The 21,607-nt window shown below is 55.2% G+C and overlaps 2 protein-coding genes and 1 pseudogene across 2 annotated transcripts; 2 read left to right on the top strand and 1 right to left on the bottom strand.

Annotated features, from left to right (window-relative positions):
• Positions 1-2,270: 2,270 nt before the first annotated feature.
• Positions 2,271-3,176, bottom strand: LOC120866888 (annotated as a pseudogene).
• Positions 3,177-5,541: 2,365 nt separating this feature from the next.
• Positions 5,542-15,638, top strand: P4HB (prolyl 4-hydroxylase subunit beta). The gene is made up of 11 exons (XM_040244826.1): positions 5,542-5,962; positions 7,028-7,234; positions 8,606-8,739; positions 8,874-9,011; positions 12,506-12,610; positions 12,783-12,908; positions 13,092-13,292; positions 13,412-13,532; positions 13,616-13,797; positions 13,880-13,966; positions 14,724-15,638. The coding sequence occupies exons 1-11, from the start codon at positions 5,647-5,649 to the stop codon at positions 14,802-14,804; spliced, it is 1,698 nt and encodes a 565-aa protein (XP_040100760.1). The 5' UTR covers positions 5,542-5,646; the 3' UTR covers positions 14,805-15,638.
• Positions 15,639-20,117: 4,479 nt separating this feature from the next.
• On the top strand, positions 20,118-21,333 carry PPP1R27 (protein phosphatase 1 regulatory subunit 27). The gene is made up of 3 exons (XM_040244876.1): positions 20,118-20,460; positions 20,540-20,690; positions 20,972-21,333. Exons 1-3 carry the CDS (start codon positions 20,271-20,273, stop codon positions 21,093-21,095), a joined length of 465 nt encoding a protein of 154 aa, XP_040100810.1. The 5' UTR covers positions 20,118-20,270; the 3' UTR covers positions 21,096-21,333.
• Positions 21,334-21,607: the final 274 nt, after the last annotated feature.

The following is a 21,607-nucleotide window of genomic DNA, read 5'->3' as shown; positions in this document are numbered from 1 at the left end:
GGGAAATGGGGACCCTATTGCTCTGCTTCCCCGGGGGACTGCAGGAAGGCCAGGGGCCAGGCGCAGTCACCACTGTCTGAGGCTGGTGAAGAAGGGGCTTACAGCCCTTACTCAGACACATCAGCCCACCAGGCTAGTGCTGGGTGGGTTCTGCCGGGGAAAGGGGGCGGGGACAGTTGGGTCCAGTGGGGCATCCGGTGTCCAGAGTGACTCCTGCCGGCTGCTTTTGCCCTGTCTGAGCCTGTGGGAGGGAATGGTTCCAACCTCAACAAAGGGGAACTGTGCTGAAGACAGGAACAAATAGAATGACTGGGTCCCAAGGAACCCAGGACAGGAACTCAGCAGAATGGGAGGATGGAGAAGTTGGCAGCAGGGCCAGTGGAGAGGGTGGCATGGAAGACCAGAGGTCCAAAGGTGGGATTGCTGAGGTGAGTGGATGGGGGGAGATGGGGACCCTCGCTGCAAGGAGGTGCAGAAGAGTGCCTGGGGAGCCCTGAAGGACCGACTACCACCACTGCCAGTCCCACTACTTGGCAGGGTCTCTCCAGGACCTTAGGGTGGCAGGGATGGTGCTACCTCAGCATCACCCCCAAGGGCACCCAGGAACTGAGACACCCCTTACTGACTGAAGAAGGAGAGGGCAAATAGGAATCCCCAGTTATATCCAGATAGAAGGTTGAGTCCAGAAACCCCGTTTCATGGCTCAGTGGCAAAACTTTTAGGGTGAAATCTCCCTTTGTGCTCAGCTGGTGAGAAGAGTGTGTGCCACACCTAGGGTGCTGCTGTCTGTGTGCCCGCCCTGGCCATGCCTCCCAGAGGCTGCCACTTTTCCCAGTTCTTAGCAGCAGAGTGAGCCCTTGAAGGATTTCTTGCCAGCTGGAGCAGACCAGGAAGTACCCTTTCACTCCCACCCCCCGGCCAGTGACCACATGCCATGCCAGGATGGTTCCCACAGGGCTGGTTACCGCCTGGCTTTCCTTACCCCACTGCCCCTGTGGGCTTCTGGAGGTGGGCCCCTGTGCTGGGTACCAGCACAAACTGCCACTTTCTGCAGCAGCTGGCCCAAACACAAATCCAAGAGTCACAGCCACAGGGGACAAAGACCCTAACCAACCTCTCTTGGGACCACCAGCCTTAGGCAGGGGAAGACAGACTGCACAGCCCAGGGTCCCCAGGCCCAAGGCCTTGCTCACAAAACTGAGATGCCCCTACCTCTGAAACAGCCCTGCCTTTGGAGGTGAAAGGCTTCCAGGCAGCAGCTATAGTCTCAGCCAGCCAGAAGAGCCCCAGGGCCAGCCAGAGCCCCTCCAACTCGCCCAGTCCACCTCCTAAAATGTCCAGTGAAAATCTTCAAAGCTAGGGTTAATCTAGCTGTGAGCAATTTGGTTTATTGGGCAAGGGCTTTCAGAGGCTCTGGCAGGCCAGAAGGGCTAGTAATACTGTCTTGACTCTTGGATTTTTCAAGCTTGATTTTGATTTGTGAACTCAGACCCCAAGTGCCAGGTTGGACAGGCACCCTGCCAGCAGCCAGGACTTTGTTCTGGTTCCTCCCCTGGTGAAGGCTAACATGAGGTGGCACCCGTAGGACCTGCATGACGTGTCTCTCGGGTCCCAAGTCTAACCTGATCCTCCTGGTTCCACCCCAAACCCGTTTGTACAGCTCAGTGCTCCTGAGCCTGGCCTCCCCGCCCTTATGAGCCAGCACCTGTGACCCTCTCTACTCCCTCCTGTCTATGGCCCTCAGTCATCCCCAAGCTTTTGCCCCCTCAGCGACCCCCCACAGGGACCCTTCTTCCACTGAGGAGCGTGGCGATGGGCACCAGATCAGCGCCTTTCGTGTGACTACTCACCAGTTATTGCAGCTTACTAGAATCTTCACACCCAGCACTGTCATGCTTTACAATCCAAGTCCACTTCAGTCTACCACGGCCTCCCTCACCACTGCACCTGGTTCCTATGTCCCACCTGTGTCCGAGCTCACCTGTATGTAAACCTTTGCGGCCCATAGCACAGCCCTCGGCCCTGTGCTGCTGCTCCGTAGTAGAAATCTGCAAGTAAAGAGGATTCCTGGATGGTCGTGAGCTTGCTGTTAACTCAGTACCTCGAGCTGGGTTGAAAAGGAGTTGTTTTATTCTGAGAATGCACTTGCTTTTTTTTTTCCACACCATGTGGAACGCAGCATCTTAGTTCCCTGACCAGAAATCCAGCCTGTGTCTCCTGCAGTAGAAGCCTGATCTTAGCCACTGGACCACCAGGGAAGTCCAGAGAACTCTTTCTTTTTTTGGAGGGGGATATGCATTTATTTTTAATTATAAAATTTCCCCCAACAATTGAGGGCCATGACTCATTCTGTCAATTCTCACACATGCGTAGCTGCCTGGACCTGGGGAGGAGGACTCGCAACTTTCTCAGGACATGTTTCCTGTCCTCCCTCCAGAGGGGACGTCAGTCTCCAAACCAAGGTCAGCCTGAGGTGTTTGTTTTTCTTCCAACTTCAAGGGCCAAAGCCAGAGAGAGCTCCTCCTAACTAAAGGAGGACCTTCAAATCCTTGAGAGGGTGTCTGAGTTCCACATGGCCCTGCTGGACAGCAGGGGTGACCGCGCCAGCGTCACCACACCTGGCACGTCTGGATCACCTGCTTCAGAGCCTTCACCACCTCCATGCTCTTGTCCTTCATGTCCAGGGTGAGGAGAACTCTCCAGCTTCTTGAAATACAAATGCCACCAGGTTCTTTGCGAAGACACGGATGAGGCTCATCCTTCCCGAGAAGGACTTCCGTGGTCAGCACTGGCTTGCCGACGTCACTGGTCACACTGCTGGGTTCCAGGGAGACCCGGGTACCCGTCTTCCCCAACTGGGTCACCACCACCAGGATGTGACTGCTAAACGCTGTGTAGACCCCCTGGGTGGGGACTCCACACACACACCACTGCAGTCTTCTGTTTGGATATTGCCGATGGTTTACCTTCCATAGCTGAATCTGCTCAATGGCACCCAGCTACCCGCCACGCTGCCCGCACCCACCGCGCCCCGAGAACTCAGAGTAGTCTTTATCAAAGCGCTTGATCACTCAGTTGTTTAACCAGTGAGCACCTTCTCTGGGTGTGAGACCCCTGGAGGTCATCCTGAGCTGAGCTGACTGTGCTGGGTTCAGAGATGCCAGAGCCACAGCTACCAGGTGGGTAGGCTCTGCCCTCCAAGGACACTCTCAGTTCAGGGCACTGGTATGAGTGACCATGGCTTCATCACCTCTTCCTAGAGTTGCCCTTGAAAGGCCTGTGAGTGGTCTTAGGAAAAGACACTAGCCCTTCCTTCAAGGCCAAGGCCTGCAGGTGTACACTGAACCTGGCCTATGTTCTGGGGGATAGGCTGCACCCCTGCACCTCACCCAGCTATTTACCAACCCCAGAAACTGGTGACTGGGGCTACCGCCATACCTGGCCTCCCTCCCACTTTGGGGGACCCCACTTCCCTGCTCCTGCACAGGTCAGTGCACAGGCTGATTCACGATGGCTAACTGTGCTTTGAGAAGGTACATCAAGGCAGACAAAGCGTGAAAGTATCATGCCCCCACCCACAACAGAGCCCTGGTGAGGCCCTGGTCCTCACCGAAGGATGACTTGGCTGTGTCCATCTGGGCTGCACAATAGTGGCCCTGTCATCACCTGCATCAAGATGTGTCCCAATTGCCCTTGGTTTTGACCGGGAAGTTCAAATTGAACCACAGTGAGGCTCAACCATCGCCAGCAGCTCAGATCCTTGCTCTTCTGCATCTGGTCTGTTCTTCCCTTGATTCCAGTAGTCTCAACTATTTACATGCTATGAGGCCAAGCTCCCTCCAAACTGTCACCAAGTGTATCTTCATTCTGTTAGCTGAAAAAACTATAAAGTCCCCAAATTTAGGTATCTAAACTCAGATTTCATGAGTGCCTCTGAAATCGAGATGTGGTACAAAGATCCCTTGTCTCAGGCCCCAAATTGTGGTCTGTAAAACAGTCATGGCAATCACAAAAATGTGGGAAAATTGGGCAGGAGACATGAGGCAGTTCCCACCGGTTCCCAGAGAGCAGAGCAGGCCTGTGATGCTTATTATGAGCCCTGCCTGCTGCTCAGTGGGCCAGCACCCAGGCCAGAACACGGAAGTGGGGTGGAGGCTGCAGACACATTATTCACAGCCTTTTGTTTTGGGAGGCCCAGCTCCTGTAAAGTACCCTCCAGGAGGTACAACCACTTCCTCCTGACTCTTGCTCTACTGGCACTGGGGGAGGGGCACAGAGAACCTGGTCTTGACCTTCTGAAATTCATATTCTAGAAGGAATACTGCATAGGATGTGAGAACACATGCCCTCAGGAGCAAGGTGTCAACAAGTGCAAACGTTCTAAAGTACAAAAGCATACTTTTTCTGTTTTACCATTTTTAAAACCAAGATGTTACTATAGCCAGCGTGCACATTTGATGTAGCAGTGTCTCCCTCCTGCCAAGTTATTAAATTGATGATGAGTCTTAGTGGGGGTGGCATTTCACAACCGAGGAAGTGAACACAAATGGAGAAGAGAGCGTCCACGGGGTTGGGGGTTGGGCTTTGAGCCTTTGAGGGGAAGGCGCTGCTCCGTCCAGAATTGCGCCGCCGGACAGAAGCTAACATTCCGGCCACGTATGTTATTTGCTCTGAAGTCACATTAAAGAAAAAGAAATCTGAAATTTTAATACTTTCACGTAACCCAACAAAATATTCCAACGTATCCATACAAAAAGTTATCAAGGAAATATCGTACACTCCTCTTCCATCCTCAATCTGTGTGTTCACTGTGTGTTACACTCACTCCGGGTCACACTGCCCGGTCGCATTGTAGAGCTCGGTGATTGTGGCCGCTAGCCAACCCCGTGGCGGACGGCGCAGGTTTACCCGGTCGCCTGAAAGCTTCCTGGAGGCCGCTTCGTGGGAGGCAGCCGGTAGGGAGGAAGGGAGGTGCCCACACTGGACGGTGCCGGACCGGAGCCTCTCACCAGGCGAGTGGCCGCATTCCGGGCACAGCTCCGGTGGACCTTGCTGGCTCCTACATCGCATTCCGCCTGGGGCCGTCCCCGGGCCCCCGCGCGCTGCCCCTGCGCCTCGCTCTGCCGCCACCGAGTAGCGCCCTGGCCACTCAGGGAGGTCACCCCGGCAACGCCCGCACAAGAAACCGGCCGCCACAGCAGGCGCCGCACGGGCCTCACGCGCGCCGGAAGCGCGTCAACCCAGCTTCCGGCCTGCAGAGCCGGGGGGGCGGTGTCAGGTGGGGATACGCGGTCCAGTCAGAAAGCAACACGAGGGGTTTCGGAGGCGCAAGCGTGGCTCCGCCCCTCAGCTGAGAAATCCTCCCCACTGCCACGTTCGACAAAGGATCGCGCGGGGAGCGCGCACGTCTTGGCCAATCAGGAGCCGCAGAACCCGGGTCCCCGAAGGTAGCAGCCATTCCAGGCCCGGGGAAGGTGTATGAGAAAACCACCAGTCACAAGTCGAGAGAGAGAAAGTTCTTCTCCAGGAGCCAATGAGATGCCGGGAGAGAGTGCGAGCGCGAGCTCCTCGACCAATCCCGGGCGAGGGCGAGGGAGGTACTTGTAGCAATTCCGAATCCGGGGCCGCGACTTGTGTGGGCCCCCAATGCGAGTGCAGCGGAGGCGGGCCCCGGACCCCCCAGGCCAATCGGAGGCGGGCACGAGTGGGGGCGCGCGCGGCGGCCGGACTTATAAGAGCGGGACGGGCGGCGCGCGCTCTCGTGGCCTGCTGTCCTGGCGGCGCCAACTGAAGCGCCGCGCCTGTGCCGACATGCTGCGCCGCGCTCTGCTCTGCCTGGCCCTGACCGCGCTATTCCGCGCGGGTGCCGGCGCCCCCGACGAGGAGGACCACGTCCTGGTGCTCCATAAGGGCAACTTCGACGAGGCCCTGGCGGCCCACAAGTACCTGCTGGTGGAGTTCTGTGAGTGCTTCCAGCTCGTCCATCCGTCCGGGCCGGGCCTCGCGGCCACTCGCGGGATGGAAACGAAGCAGGGACAGAGGAGGGGCCAGGGGCACCAGGGTGGACTAGGGGACGGAGGGGGGCTGGAGGATGGGGGACCTGGGCGCCCTTTCCCACGCTTCCTTCCCTGGCCCTGCCAGAGATGGATTGGAGTCTAAAGGGGTGTCAGCGGGCCACCCCTAGGCGCGCTGACTTCTATCCCCTGGAGAGGCCATCTGTAAGCGGAAACAGTTCACAGACCTGCTGTCAGCGTCCCTACGCTGCCCGCGGCCTGGGGGCATCCCTCGTGCCCAGCTGGACCTTGATGACTGAGGGCAGACATCCTGGATGTGCCTTTGTGCCTGACGTCCACATGGCAGGATCCCTCTGTTCGCCTAAGAAAAGTAGGGTCGACTCTATGAACTGCCACAAATACGAAGGACTATGCAAGGGGTAGCCTCCCAATTGCTCACCTGGACGAGTTCCTGGAGAGCCCTGCCCCTGCTCCACACCACCGTTCACCAGGGACAGCTGTCTTCTGATGAACAGTGTTGCCCACCAGAATTCAAAATCTTTATTTGTGTTCATAAGTGTATGAGCCCTGACTATCTCAGGTGGAAATCACAGCTGCTAACCTGAGTTGAGAGAGAATCTAAAGAACTTGTGTTAGATGTGAGTCTCTGGCTGGTGTGCACAGATGTGTGTCTCATAGTTATGACTCGTCAGTAAATATACAGCAGCCATGGCTTTAGCTTTAGCTTCTTAATTTCTCTGGTTCCGAAAGGGAAATTCTAGGACCCAACTGCGTTAACTGCCTGCAGGTAGTAGACAGTTATTAACCATTGAAGATGAGGGAGAGTAGGAACTAATGGTTTGTTTTTCGTGCCCCCTATCTGATACTGCTCAAGAGTATCCACAGCCCCTGCATTCAGAGGGGTTATCCTGGTACAGAAATAAAGATTTCATGGAGGGAGGTACCAAAGGAAAAGGGAAGGGAGGCGGTGGAGTGGGTTGGTGCTGCTTTCTAGGTCTTGCTTTCTCTCCCAGACGCCCCGTGGTGTGGCCACTGCAAGGCTCTGGCCCCGGAGTATGCTAAAGCAGCTGGGAAGCTGAAGGCTGAAGGTTCCGAGATCAGACTGGCCAAGGTGGATGCCACTGAAGAGTCTGACCTGGCCCAGCAGTATGGTGTCCGAGGCTACCCCACCATCAAGTTCTTCAAGAATGGAGACACAGCTTCCCCCAAAGAGTACACAGGTGAGAACGCGGTGCCGTCCTTTCCTTGCCGGTAGACAGGGTCTTGGAAGATAACAGGCATGGAGGAGAAGTTGTTCTCCGACTGGGTTCTAGGGTCTAGTTCAGCCTCAGGGTTGTGTGAGGAACATTCTCTCAAGTGGAGAGGGTCATCCCACAAGGTGCCTAGCAGGCTGAAGCTGGTCTTCAGGTTGACCAGTATGGGGGTGAGGGGAGGCTGAGCGAGTGGAGCAACACGTTTCAGTCTTTGCTGACTCTCTCGTGTGCCTGCCACCAGGGCAGGTATGAGGGCCTTTCACAGAGGAGGGGCAGACAGAGATCAGCAGGTACCAGGCTGGGGCTGTGGCAGTCGTAGTAGAGCTCAAGTCCAAGCCCAGCTGCACTGGCCCCTCCCTCAGTTGCTGCTCAGCCGCCTCCCCTGTGTAGCCCAGTCAGTACACTGGTAACAAAAGGGGAATCTTTGTCTATGAAACTGGTTCCGTGGCTTATCCGCCCGAATCCTTTCGAGCAGCCCGTCTTGTTCATTCTGACATCAGCTCTGATCTCAGTAGGCTGCTGTTCTGTTACTCCCACTTTTACTTGTGTTCACTTTGGGAATGGGAGTGCCATATGCAGAATGACCACAATCCTGTCACTAACACTGAGGTCTTGTAGATGAGAAAACCCTTTCAGACTCCCCCTGTAACTCATAGCACAGCTTTTATCAATTCTAGGCAGAGTCCTTTTAAATGTGAGATTTGGCAACCCTATTCCAGGTCAGACTGTGTAGTCACACGAGGGGATAAAGGGCAACTGGTCTCAGTCTTGGGAGGAGCAGATTTTTTCCTTCTCGTTTGACCTGCTGTGATGGTGTGCATGGGCTGATCTCTTCCTCCTGCCGGTCCAGGAGGTGTGTAGGTTGAGGACACCTGACCAGTCTGGGTGCACGAGGCAGTAGAGCCCAACCTGCTTTTTCAGGGGAAAGCTGGTCTCGAGGCTGTCTTGCTAAGCAGCCCTTTCTTCCAACCCTACCACATCGCTAAATAAGACAAAGCCTAGTGTGAGACCACTGGGGGGAAAGTATGCGTGTGTTTAGTGAATTTAAATATCAAGGAAAATTACAAGATGCAAAAGTGTTAGAGGGGAAAAAAAGGTGATTTATGATCTGTTATCCAGAGGTCACTGCTGCCTTCTCCTTTAAACACATTCACGATTTGCCATATATACATACAAGCCTTTTTAACCTTGGAATTCGGGTAGGTATGTAGACAAGATGCCTTTCCTATGGCAAGGTGGTGTTTTGCTCTGGTTTTGGCAGAGAGCTCGAATAAGGATAGGTGGGGAGGGTAGGTGCATCCCTGATATCAAGTGGACCCTGCCTGTGTTTGGGTGCAGCTGGCCGAGAAGCCGATGATATCGTGAACTGGCTGAAGAAGCGCACGGGCCCCGCCGCCAGCACGCTGTCCGACGGGGCTGCTGCAGAGGCCTTGGTGGAGTCCAGTGAGGTGGCCGTCATCGGCTTCTTCAAGGTAGAGGCTCGTTAACTTCACCCTGGGTCTTCCTCCCACCTGTCGTGACCTGAGCACTGTGGTGTCCCCCGTTGCTGACCAGGGCAGGGGTCCTCAGTGTTGGGACGGTGGCCACCTCTGCTTCTTCTCTCTAGGACGTGGAATCGGACTCCGCAAAGCAGTTCTTGTTGGCAGCAGAGGCCATTGATGACATCCCGTTCGGGATCACATCTAACAGTGACGTGTTCTCCAAATACCAGCTGGACAAGGATGGGGTTGTCCTCTTTAAGAAGGTGAGTGCGCTACTCCCCTACCCCCCCGGGGTGGGGAGTTGAGGTTCCGGGCTGGTGTCGCCTTTGAGGACCTTGCCCAGGCGGCGCTGGCTGCTGGACTGCGGCCCGCCTGTTATCAGGGCCCGTTTTGCAACGTCAGGTAGTAGGAGCCTCTGAGACTGTGGCCTTCAGCCCTTCAGCTGTGGGCCCTATGTCCAGCTTCTGTGTTGGCCCCATTGCGATGTGTTGTGCAAACCAAGTAGCTTCAGAGGGTTAGCTTTTTAAAGGAAAGCTGTGGTGAGACAGACGTGATAAAGTTCAGCATTTTACCCACTTTTAAGTCTTCGGTGCATTAATTACGTTTGTGCAGCTGTCACTTCTGCTTGCTTCCACGGTGGGGTACGAGTGGCATATGTTCCCACTCTGTTGCAAGCTGGGCCTCAGGGCTCCTCTGGGCTCCCGCAGACTCCCCTGGCCCCATGTCTATTATGCTTGGTCATGAAGGGGCCGTGTGTCCCTTGACTTCTCCACACTCTTGCTAGGACACAACTGGGATTGGTGTGTGTGCACAGCAGTTGGTGGGTGATCGGGGTCTCTCTTTTATCTTAGCCACCAGATAGTGGGTCTGGGGCTGGCCAAGCATACATGCCCTTGGGACACAGCTATCCCCGGATTGAGTACAGAGTGGAGGAGGAGGGAAGGCTCTGACGGGGGGAGCTGACGCTGCAGGTGTATCTTCAGGGAGAGGGGCTAGACCTTGGACTACTGTCCTGTTTTGTTCCCAGGGTTAGAAGGTAGTTGTAGCATTACAGCAAAGTGGTAAACTGAGTGATCAGAAAGGACACAGTGTTTGGGAGGCCCAGTCCCCCCGCTTTGTGCACTCCTGGGTGGGGCACTGCTGAGCCTCAAGCACCTGGGGGTAGGGAGGGCAGCTGTCCCAGGTGCACTGGGTTCTGGGCTAGCTTGCTTTCAGCTATTTCTGAAGTCCTTTCCTCTTCCTCAAAACAAGAGATATTATATACATTCTCTTTATCCTCACCCCATCCCTTAAAGGGAACAGAATTTCTAAATTAATTAATTGTCTTCCCAAAGGTACCCAGGAAACTGTTATTAACAGCTGATTAGCAGAAGACCCAGCCAAATTGGATGGAGTTGAGTGGAATGAAGGTCCTGGGGGCCTTGAATAGAAAGTCTTGGGTGCGTCCTGCAGTTCTGGGTGAAGGATGGGGAGATTCAGGCCTGTGGTGCTTGCAAACCCCTTTTCATCAGCTTGATCCACACCGTCCTTTTCCGTTACTCTTGAGATCTGGAGTGGCGCTTGTCACACTGGATTGATGCTGGTTCTGGTGATCACATGTCCTTGAAGGTTAAGAAGGATGGTTCTTTGTTCTACAAAGACTGTAGTCATGGTTGCTTATCTCTTCCCGCCCTCAAGTCTCTGGTATCTACGCAGGGAGAAGGGGAAGAGTGAGGGGGGCTTCCCTCTCCCACTTGCTGGCTTCTGGCAGCCATGCTGGAATGTCATGCTCCCTTGAGCAGTTGTGAGCAGGAGCCTGGCAGAGCCCATGGGCTTTGTGCTGAGGCGTCAGTTGGGGTCACAACTGCAGTCGGGCAGACAGCTCTGTGGATGAGAGGAAGAAGGTGGAGGTTTCCCCCTGGCCCCATTCTCCGCCTTCACTTGCTCCTTCAGGCTGTTGCCTAGTTCCTCAGTGTGAGCAGGGTCTTCTGTGTGGGCAGCCTTGAGAGATGGGACTCCCAGGAATGGCCAGCTGCCACTTGCAGCTCTGAGTCCGAGTCCCAGCTTGGGTCTGTTTGGACCACTGGTTTAAGAGCTGATCGTCCTGTGTCTTTGTTTGGTGTTTACTTTATTTTTCTCTTTTCTCTTTCAAGCCAGGGGCTTAAGAATGGGGGTGGGGCCTTATTTTTGTGACATATTCATTGCAGCCTGGTGGGGTGGCTTCTGCCCAGGGCCCCAAGACCTCCTGCAGCTGTCCCCAGATAACAAGGGCTGTTTTTCACCAGAGGAGACACTGAACACAGTGTAACGTGCACCATTACCTCGACCAAGGTTGTGTCCCAATAGAGACACGGCAGTTTTGGAGGAGCGGGGATGGCTGGCTGTTAGCCTCTTAACGGGAGATCCTCTTTATGCCTGATGGAGCCTGGCCGTGGCCAGCCTCTTGCCTCCATGTCCTTCTTGTCTCTCTGCACCTTCCTATCATGGGTGTGGGGAAGGCAGAGCCAGCGTCAGCTCTCTATAAATGGGGTGGGGGTGGGAAGTGGCTAGTTACTTGGGGAAAATGCAGAGGGGAATGGCCAGGCAGGGAACGTGAGCAGTTTCTCTCTGTAGGTCCCATCTGAGCTCACACAGGTGACGGGAGGCCCAGGCTGACCAGCCGCACAGGCTGAGGCACCGCTCGGCTTCCTTGAAGGGGGAGCTGTGTCTGCCCACCCATCCGGAGCTGGGGCCACACCTGTCAGCTCTGTGGCCGCAGCCTTCGCTTTTCGTGGCTCTGGGACTTTGAAACTCTTTTTAAATAGATTATTATTCCACACCTTTTTTTTTTTGGTGTGGAATACCTACCCATTTTTATTGTGTTAGACATGTTAGAACTGAGAAATTTAAAAAAAAACCCTGTTCGTTCTAAGATAACAATAATAAATATTACATGTTATCAATAGAGACGTTTTTGGGGGGAATTCCCTGATGGTCCAGTGGTTAGGAATCCATCTGGGATTCAATCCCTGGTCGGGGAACTAAGATCCCACAAGCTGCGTGGTGTGGCCAAAAATAATAATAATAAACATTTTTATGAAAATTAAATTTTTCCCAGACAGTGTTTTCGTGGTTAGAGTAGTGTTTTAGATTCCTGCTGGTCTCTGACGTCTGTCCAAACAGAAGACAGCTGGGTTCTCCTGTTTGCCTTCACTCTGACGCGGTGTCACACGCCGTACTACATACTCGGGGGAGGGAGATGCATGACAGGGCACCTGCCGTCTGAGCATGGTTGTGAAAATCGGTCTGACCTTGCGGCTGCCCTGGAAGGGCCTTGGGTCCACAGGGGTGAGGCCCCATATTTGGAGGGCTGCAGTTTTAGGGACTTGGCAATGAGGGAGTCCTCTGGCACCCAACCCAGGACGTGGGCTCTCATGGCTTGTCAGGAACGTGCCGGGGCTGGGTCTGAGCCAGCTGCTGTGGTCTCAGCCTGTGGGAGGCTGCCTGCTGGTGTTCACGGGGAGCCGCCTCCTAGTGGTTCGTGGTTCGTGCGGAGCCACTCCTGGTGACCTCACTGTTGCCTGGTGCCCAGAGGATGTGTTCCGGCAGCCATCACCTGGTTTTTGCTTTGGATGGAGACGTGTGTGTCCTGCCAGCATCCCCCCACTCCCCGCCACTGCTGTCACAACCCATACAGGAAAATGAGGGTGTAGACTGCCTTCCTGGCCATGGTCAGCTGGCCAGGGCCACAGGGGGCTTTGTTGAGAGCCTTGGCACCCACGCCTTTTTCTGTCCACAGTTTGACGAAGGCCGGAACAACTTTGAGGGGGAGGTCACCAAGGAGAAGCTTCTGGACTTCATCAAGCACAACCAGTTGCCCCTGGTCATCGAGTTCACCGAGCAGGTGTGTCTGTGTTGCTGATCTTACCCCGGTTGGGGAGGGTCCTGACGTTTGGTCCTGGGGACCCTGACTTACAGAGACCAGGTGTGTGGTGGCCTGGGGGCCAAGGAGAGAGTAGCCCGTGTTGATAGCTTGGTCTGTGTCTCAGACCAAGTAACCTGTGTTTCCAACGTAGACAGCCCCGAAGATCTTCGGAGGGGAGATCAAGACTCACATCCTGCTGTTCCTGCCGAAAAGCGTGTCTGACTATGAGGGCAAGCTGAGCAACTTCAAAAAAGCGGCTGAGAGCTTCAAGGGCAAGGTGTGTGCTCCCCATGGTCCGCAAGCAGCTCGGCACCCCCAGATCAAAGGCTGATCGGAGGGTTCCTTCCGCCCTGGGACAGCCTGTTTTAGTGTGGAGTTCTGGTTTTTGGGGAGTGGGCGGCAGGGAAGTATAGGGAGCCCTCATTGTGCAGTGCCATCAACGTGCCTTTTCTCTCCCAAGATCCTGTTTATCTTCATCGACAGCGACCACACTGACAACCAGCGCATCCTGGAATTCTTCGGCCTGAAGAAAGAGGAGTGCCCGGCCGTGCGCCTCATCACGCTGGAGGAGGAGATGACCAAATATAAGCCAGAGTCAGATGAGCTGACGGCAGAGAAGATCACCGAGTTCTGCCACCGCTTCCTGGAGGGCAAGATTAAGGTGCACACCTTGTCCGGGGTGGGGGTGCTGAGGATCCTTGGGGCACACAGAGCAACTAGGTGGCAGAGGGGTTCCCCAGGCAACTGCACGTGCCTGACTCTTCTCTGCTCGCCCTCCAGCCCCACCTGATGAGCCAGGAGCTGCCTGACGACTGGGACAAGCAGCCTGTCAAAGTGCTAGTTGGAAAGAACTTTGAAGAGGTTGCTTTTGATGAGAAAAAGAACGTCTTTGTAGAGTTCTGTAAGTGAGGCCCTCCACTCCTCTGGGCTTGCTGGGGCGGGGTACTTCCCGGCCCAGCGAGACGCAGGACGGCTTTCTTTCAGATGCCCCGTGGTGCGGTCATTGCAAGCAGCTGGCCCCCATCTGGGATAAGCTGGGAGAGACGTACAAGGACCATGAGAACATAGTCATCGCCAAGATGGACTCCACGGCCAACGAGGTGGAGGCGGTGAAAGTGCACAGCTTCCCCACGCTCAAGTTCTTCCCTGCCAGCGCCGACAGGACGGTGCGCCCACTACTAAGGGGAGTGCGGAGGCGTTGGGCTGTCAGGGGGACCGTATCTCACATTTCATCCCCCCTTCTTGCAGGTCATCGACTACAATGGGGAGCGGACACTGGACGGTTTTAAGAAGTTCCTGGAGAGTGGTGGCCAGGATGGGGCCGGAGATGATGACGTAAGTAGTCACTGGACCTGGCAGGCTGTGGGGCATGCTGCCACGCAGTGCTGCACAGGGTGGGGGGTGGGGTTGGAAGGGTCTTTAGGCGCCACTGTTTGCTCAGGAATCTTCGCAGGCACATCCAGCACGTTCTCTGTCGGCTGAGGTGCTCTGCTCAGCATGAGCTCGGTCCTCTCCACATCAGCTGGGGAGAGTGGAGGGGATGGCAGAAGTGCGCCGGGGCCAAGAGGTTGGGGCTGGGTCGGGTGGTGGAGGGAATGGTCCGTTCAGGCCACAGGGTCCACCCGGAAGTGCAGGGATGTGGGACGAGGGGCAGACCCGGCTGCAGGGTGCAGTGGGGGCAGTGAGGACTGCCAGGGCGGTGTGCTCTGCTGTGATTGGTGGGCTGTTCACCAGCCCCTTGAGCTCCAGGACTTGAGGGGTGGACATGACACACCAGTGGCTCCCTGCTCAGTCTTCAGACTTGTGCCATGGATGGAGTAGGTCCAAGCACTCACCCGCTCGACAGCATGGGGTGAACTCCCAGGGCACCAGTTCTGCTTCTACCCTATATTGTGGGCAGGAGCCCCCATACCTCGCTGTCGTCTGGAAGCCCACCCCACACATCCACGCATCTGCTCATAGAGACCAAAGTTGGCTGCTTGTGTCTGAGTGCCAGACTGGTCCCTAGTGTTCTCGGTGTGGGCGTGGAGGCCTCAGCAAGCTGGCCTGGCCTGGACTTCTCACATCCCTTCCTTTCCATCGTATGTCCCAGGATCTAGAAGATCTCGAAGAAGCAGAAGAGCCTGATCTGGAGGAAGATGATGATCAAAAAGCTGTGAAAGATGAACTGTAACGCAGAGAGCCAGACCTGGGCACCGAACCCGGCACCTCCCAGTGGGCTGCACACCCAGCAGCACAGCCTCCGGACGCCCGCAGACCCTCCCGGCGAGGGAGCGTCGATCGGAAATGCAGGGAACTTTTCTGAAGCCACACTTCACTCTAACACACGTGCAAATCTAAACCCGTCTTCCTTTGCTTTTCAACTTTTGGAAAGGGGTTTATTTCCAGGCCAGCCCAGCCCAGCCCATCTTGGTGGGCCTTTTTTTTTAAATCGTGATGTACTTTTTTTGTACATGGTTTTGTCCAGAGTGCTCGCTAAAATGTTTTGGAATCTCACGCTGGCAATGTCTCTCATTCCTGTTAGGTTTATACTATCACTTTTAAAAAATTCCGTCTGTGGGATTTTTAGACATTTTTGGACGTCAGGGTGTGTGCTCCACCTTGGCCAGGCCTCCCTGGGACTCCTGCCCTCTGTGGGGCAGAACCAGGCAAGGCTGGACAGGTCCCTCACCTCATGCGGTATTGCCATGGCGGAGCGTGGCTCCTGCATCATTTGATTAAATGGAGACTCCGGTCTCTGTCTCAGGCCGCCCCCCGACCATGAGCAGAGGGTGTGGCTGGGCCCAGGACAAGCCCAGCAGCCCCCTCCTTCCCCAAGCCAGGGTCCTTATTGTTCTGTGATGTCCAGGGTGGCCTGAGGCCTACACCAGGCAGAACTGGGACCCTTCGTTTCCAGGCTGGGAGACAGCCAAGGATGCTTGAGCTGAATCACATGTTGACAGTTCTTCAGGCATTTCTACCACAATATTGGAATTGGACACATTGGCCAAATAAAGTTAAAATTTTCTGCCTTTTGTCGACTCTGCCTTACAACTTCTAGGCATGGGGATGGGGGTTGGAATTCCGACATTCTAGGGACAGGAAGTGAGCTTGGGGCTGCTCTTGTTGAGCCATCTTTTTTGGAGCGTGGCAGACACTCAGAAGCATGTACACATCCCATGGGCGTGGAGCCGACACCATGAGTCACCTAGTGCGTGTGGTCGGGGGAGGGGGAGGGCTGCCTCCTGGCCCTGCTCCTATGCTGTCCCACTGGCTCACCTGTGATGGGGTCTGCAGCTTTACCTGCTGTGGGCGCCCAATAGTCAAAGCATGGATTCTGTTGACATGCCATGTCAGGACACGACAGCAAGGAGAGCACAGGTATGTTGTGCAAGAGTACACCCTGCCCCCGCAGCCTAGAACCACTGCAGCTTTGGATGAGAAATTGGGGGTGTTCAGACTTCAAGAATGCTGTACTCAGAGACTTCCTTGGTGGTCCAGTGGCTAACACTCCGAGCCCTCAATGCAGGCAGCCTGGGTTTGATCCCTGGGGAGGGAACTAGATCCCACAAGCCACAACTAAGAGATCCTGCCTGCTCCAACTAGGATCCAGCATAGCTGGAGTAAATAAAAATATATTTTTTTAAGTGCTGCTCATCACTAGACCTTTGTGTAAAAAAGAATCTGATAAGAGAGCCAATCTCTTAGTTTTTAAAATGTAATTTGACTCCTTAGAGCCTCTGCTTATGCGTAGTTTGTATAAGGAAGAGTAGTTCAGCTGACCTTTCCTTCCCCCTGCACCCTCTAGACTAAAAAACCAAAATTCAAAAACCATGACTCAAAGCTGTCATCCTGGCTACAGTGGCTCATGGCACCTGAACCTGGACTGGGGACACCTCTTGGGCCTTGGGGTTCCACGAGGGCTCTGAGTGGGACATCCACAGGACCAGCCAGGGGACCCCTGCCCAGGGCAGGGTTTCCTGTCCTGTACACATGTCTGTAGGCACAGTGGGACACTGATGTCATTCTTGGAACGGGTGGAGACCCAGCCCACTTTGGGAGGTCAAGCACAGCAAATGTGGCTAGGTCTCCAAGAAGCCCAGGCTGTCACTCCACATGCTCCATCAGTCCCTCCAACATGCTGCCCAAGTAGGAAGGATGCATGCCTTACCTGATTTGCAGCCTCTAGTTCTGATGCTGCCAGGGCCTTGGTGATGGCTGGGGCATGTCTGGCAGATGTGACTGTGAGACTTGCTATGAACGTGGTTCCCTCGGTGGTCTCAGTCTGCGGGGAGGCGTGTGTGTTATTTCCCCCATGACCACAGCTACATTCCAGCCAGAGGCCTGTGTGTCTACTCTGTGCCCTCAAACCCCAGGGCTGCTCCCTTCTCCCACCTGGGCATGTGGTATACAGCTGGCGTTCAGCAACAACCTGGTGTTAGCACCTTGGGCAGCAGCAGCTAAGCCCCAGCTTGTCCACACACTCCTGTCATCCGAGTACTGCTCCCCAGCTCAGCCCACAGCGGGGCTCCCTTCCCTGGTTCTCAGGTGGCCTGTGCTGGGGCTGTTCCAGGGTCTGTGTGTGTTGTGCCTCGGTCCGGTCCTGCTAACACGGTGAGACATGTATTCGCGAAGTAGTGAGCTCGGGCACTTTGAGGTTCCGTGGGAGATTTCCGGGGAGATGTTAGCCCTGCTCTCCAAAATGGGAGAGGGTTCCCAGAGGTATACGTGTGGATTCCTGAGAAGGGGATCCAGGATGGGCTGAGAGCCGGGCTGTCCGGAGTCCCAGCTGCGAGGGGTGGGCTATGCCCAGTGATGGACGCTGCTGACCCCGCTGACCAGCTCTGCAGAGCCTGGCCCTCCGCGCAGAAAGTTTGGGAGCAGGCACTGCTGCCCGGAGCACGTCGTCATGTCATGTGCTCCTAGCAGGGGGAGTGAGTCACCGATACCTTTCCTCTTTTGCCCAGGCAGCTGATTAGCACATTCCTGGGTCTGGGATTGCTGGGAGGCGGTTGGAGTCCCAGACCAGGCAGGGCTGGTGGATTAGCAAGGTAACTTTGTGGGCTCTGGGGTAGGCAGTCAGGGCTTAACAGCCTAGGGCGTCCCAATCTCTCTCTTCCTCTCTCCAGGTGGTAGGAAGCGATTGGGCTGGAACCTAAAAAGCAGCTGCTGGGCCTGTGTACTGGACCCTGGAGGTCTGGCTTTGGCATCTGCCAGGAGGCGGCCGAGTGGGCCTGCACAGTCTCCCCTCCAGGCCCCTGGCTTGCTTTCTACTGGAGGCAGACCTCTGCTAGTTGAGTTTCCTCGCACTTTTCAAAGTGAGCATTTTCCATTAACTGTTTCGGTTTGCATCAGTTCTCCTGAAAGCAGAATGTTCAAGTTGTGCAAACCAAGTTACTTGACAAGTTCATAGGGGCAGAGGCTCAGGCACAAAGCTGTGTAAATACAGGTTTGGTGCTGGTGTGGCTGTGAGAATAGCAGGTTAGACTGCTCATGGCTGGCTTCTGCCAAAAGTTGCTACAGGCTGTGTCCATGGCTTTGAGGACATGTTTCCCAAGTTGTCACCAGAATGCCTTTCAGGCATCTGTCCCTTCTCTGATCCAAATATCCAAACAGAAACCCCACAGCCCAGATCCTGAGCTCTCTCAGCTCATCTCTAGCAGGATAGAGTGGGAGGGTCCTTCTTGGGGTCACTAGTAGGCCCACCCTGGTTGGGCCTATGGTTTGCCCTATCTGGCCTGAAGCCTGTCACTGGTGGGAAAAACCAGGCTGTTGGTGGCAGCTTCTTCATCCAGAGTTCTTTCATTTGATCCTCTGAGCATGGCAGGCAGACAGAACTTTCCACAACAGCAGAAAAAGCAATCTTCACATCAAAGGAAAGTTCTGTCTCTGTGTACAGCATGGTACTCTGTCTCTGGGCTTCGTGTAAACACGCTGATAGAAATTGTAGCTGCTCGTAAGTGACACAAGTGACCAAGAATTAGGATCGCCCAGCACTACACTCTGAGCCCGAAATGCAGGAGCCCTGGGAACCTTCCTCCCTTGGGGCCCCGCAGGGCCTGGGCCAGGTGGAGTTTCCCAGGGAACATCAGCAGCAGAGGCAGGAGGAGAAACCCCATCAGGGCAGTGCAGTGTTCTCTGCAGCATTTGGCCCAGGGCTTTGCACCTGGAGTGTTGATGAATCTGTTGATTTTGTTGGAACGAGATCAACATGGTGGGGCAAGGGCTTCTCATAACCAAGTTCCTGCCCCCAACTACAGACTGCTGACCCATCTCCAGCATCCAGGTCTTTAGTGACTGCCTGGAGGATCCTGCCAGCATTAGGGGCCAAACTGCGCCCCTCAATATTTATACGCTGAAGTGTTAACTCCAATATTCCAGCATGTGACCTTATTTGGAAATGGAATCGCTGCAGATGTAACTGGTTAAGATGAGGTCAAACTGGAGTAGGGTGGGCCCTACTCCCTACATACCAGTAGGCTGGTGTCCTTATTAAAAAGAGAAATTTGGACTTCACTGGTGGCCCAGTGGTTAAGAAACTGCCTCCCAATGCAGGAGACACAGGTTCAACCCCTGCTCTGGGAAGATTTCACACACAGAGGGGCAAATAAGCCCCATGAGCCACAACTATCGAGCCTATGTGTTCTAGAGCCCATACTCTGCAACGAGAAGCCTGTACACCACAATGAACAGTAGCTGTCGCTCACCACAACTAGAGAAAGCCAGCGAGCAGCAACAGAGACCCAGTGAAGCCAAAAATACATAAATAAAACTTAAATTTTTTAAAATAATATTTATTTGGTTGCACCGGGTCTTCGTTGTGGCATGTGGTATCTTCTATTTCCTTGCAGCATGCAGGATCTTTCCTCATGGCATGTGGGATCTAGTTCCCTGACCAGGGATAAACCCAGCCACCTGCATCGGGAGCGGGGAGTCTTAGCCACAGGACCACCAGGGAAGTTCTGCACTTTGATTCTAATCCGGGAGGTTTCCAAGCAGAAGGGCAGGGCCACTGAAGCCCATGTTTTGGGAAAACTGCCCTGAGAGTGATACAAGCCATGATAGAAAGTGACAAATGACAGGGAGATGGGTTGGGCTGGGCCTTCTTCTGTACATCCTCAGGTGTGGGGAAGCATCTCCTTGCCTTCCCAGTGGGCAGAGGTAGCTGTGCTTATCACGTATCATGCCCTTCTCCCCAAGTTCTCGATATGGAGGGAGACCCTGGTCCTCAATGACCTTGGTTATCTGTCTGCCTTGCTTATGGGCCTTGCCCTTCTAGTGCTTCTCCTGCCCTCTGTCAAGCACCTTCGAGGTCCAGTTGTGGGGCAGGGAGCAGTGGCCAGGAAGGATCTGACCCCTTTGGCCAGGCACAGCGACAGGTGGGCTGAAAGATGAACCACTAAACATGATCCTGAGGGCAGGGCTGGAGCGGCTCAGTTTCAGCCCCTCGGGTGCGAGCATGACTGCGCAGCTTTATATAGCTCTGCTGGTCCTATATAAGAAGAAGGTGCCCTGGCCAACGGGAGCACGGAGAGCATTGTGGCGGCGGTCCTGGAGGTCACTGTCAGTCAGAAGAGCCTGCACACAGTTCGGGTCCGTGCACCTTCCTTCCCTGAGCAGGAGGGTCCCCACAGGGGTGGCCCAAACCATAGCTGCCAGGATGCCCAGCAGAACAGCCCGCTATGCCCGCTACAGCCCAAGACAGCGGCGCCGGAGGCTCCTGGCTGATCGCAGCGTGCACTTCCCTAATGACGTCCTGTTCTTGGACCACATCCGCCAGGGAGACCTGGAGCAGGTGGGGCGCTTCATCCGGACTCGGAAAGTCTCCCTGGACACCATCTACCCCTCGGGTGAGTGCCTGCGGGGCCAGTGAGGCTCTGTGGGGTGGCAGGGGAAGGCCTGAGCCTTGACCTCTCCTGTCCTGTCCAGGCCTGGCTGCCCTTCATGAAGCGGTGCTTTCTGGAAACCTCGAGTGCGTGAAGCTGTTAGTCAAATACGGGGCAGACATTCATCAGCGAGACGAGACAGGCTGGACACCCCTGCACATCGCCTGCAGTGACGGATACCCTGATATAGCCAGGTGAGAGGGTGGCCTCCAGGATGTAGTCCCCCCAAAGGTGGCCCTGCTAATGTAGCTAAAAACCCTAAGGGCTTCTGTAATCTCCTTTCTGTCCTGTTGCCTCCCAAGAGCAAACTGCAAAAGTTAGCGAAACTTCCAAAGGGTTGGTTTCTTTCTCTTCATCTCACCTGGAAAGAGAAAAAACAGGTAGATCTCAGAACCGCAGGCTGCTACCTTCAGGCAGGGGTGAGCATTCTCCGGGCCACATTCCCTCCTCAACCCGGGCTGCCCTTTGCACCCAGGTACCTCATTTCCCTGGGGGCGGACAGAGAAGCGGCGAACGACGATGGAGATCTGCCTTCAGACCTCATTGACCCGGAATTCAAGGACTTGGTGGAGCTATTCAAAGGGACTAAGATGGACTGAGCCCAGCCCTGCCCTCCCAGGGCGCTAGCCCTGCCTGGAGAAGTCAGGTGCCCATCTCCCCCGGAAGCCAGGAGTGCCCCACCAGCGGGGCTATGGGCCGGCCAGACTGGCCAGGACCCCACACCTGGGCAAAACCCCTCCCATCTCCCAACCGCGGCCTGGGTTTTTCTTCGGGTGAATTTTTTTTTTTATTGCTATACTTTTTACTTTTTCAATAAACGTGATTCCTAAGCCCGTGGTTATGGCCTGATTACTGGGGATGGGTGCCAGTCTTTCGGCTCCGGTTGCTTTGGTGGTCAGCGGACAACCGCCGTCCACTCTGGTCTGGGGATCCTGCAATGTCGGAGCAAGGAGCTAGAGTCTCGCAGCTCCCGACCGCCGGTCCCTGCCGTCAATCGATCCCGCTACCCCCAGGCCCTGTCTGTCTCAGAACCCCGACCCCGCTGGCCCAGGAGACTGTCCTCGACATCCCTCGTCCCCGGCTGGCACGAACTCCAGGAACCCCAGACCCC

The sequence above is a fragment of the Oryx dammah genome, unplaced genomic scaffold (assembly GCF_014754425.2).
Source record: "Oryx dammah isolate SB20612 unplaced genomic scaffold, SCBI_Odam_1.1 HiC_scaffold_8, whole genome shotgun sequence".
Taxonomy (NCBI): Eukaryota; Metazoa; Chordata; class Mammalia; order Artiodactyla; family Bovidae; genus Oryx; species Oryx dammah.
This window is presented reverse-complemented; position numbering and strand designations above follow the sequence as displayed.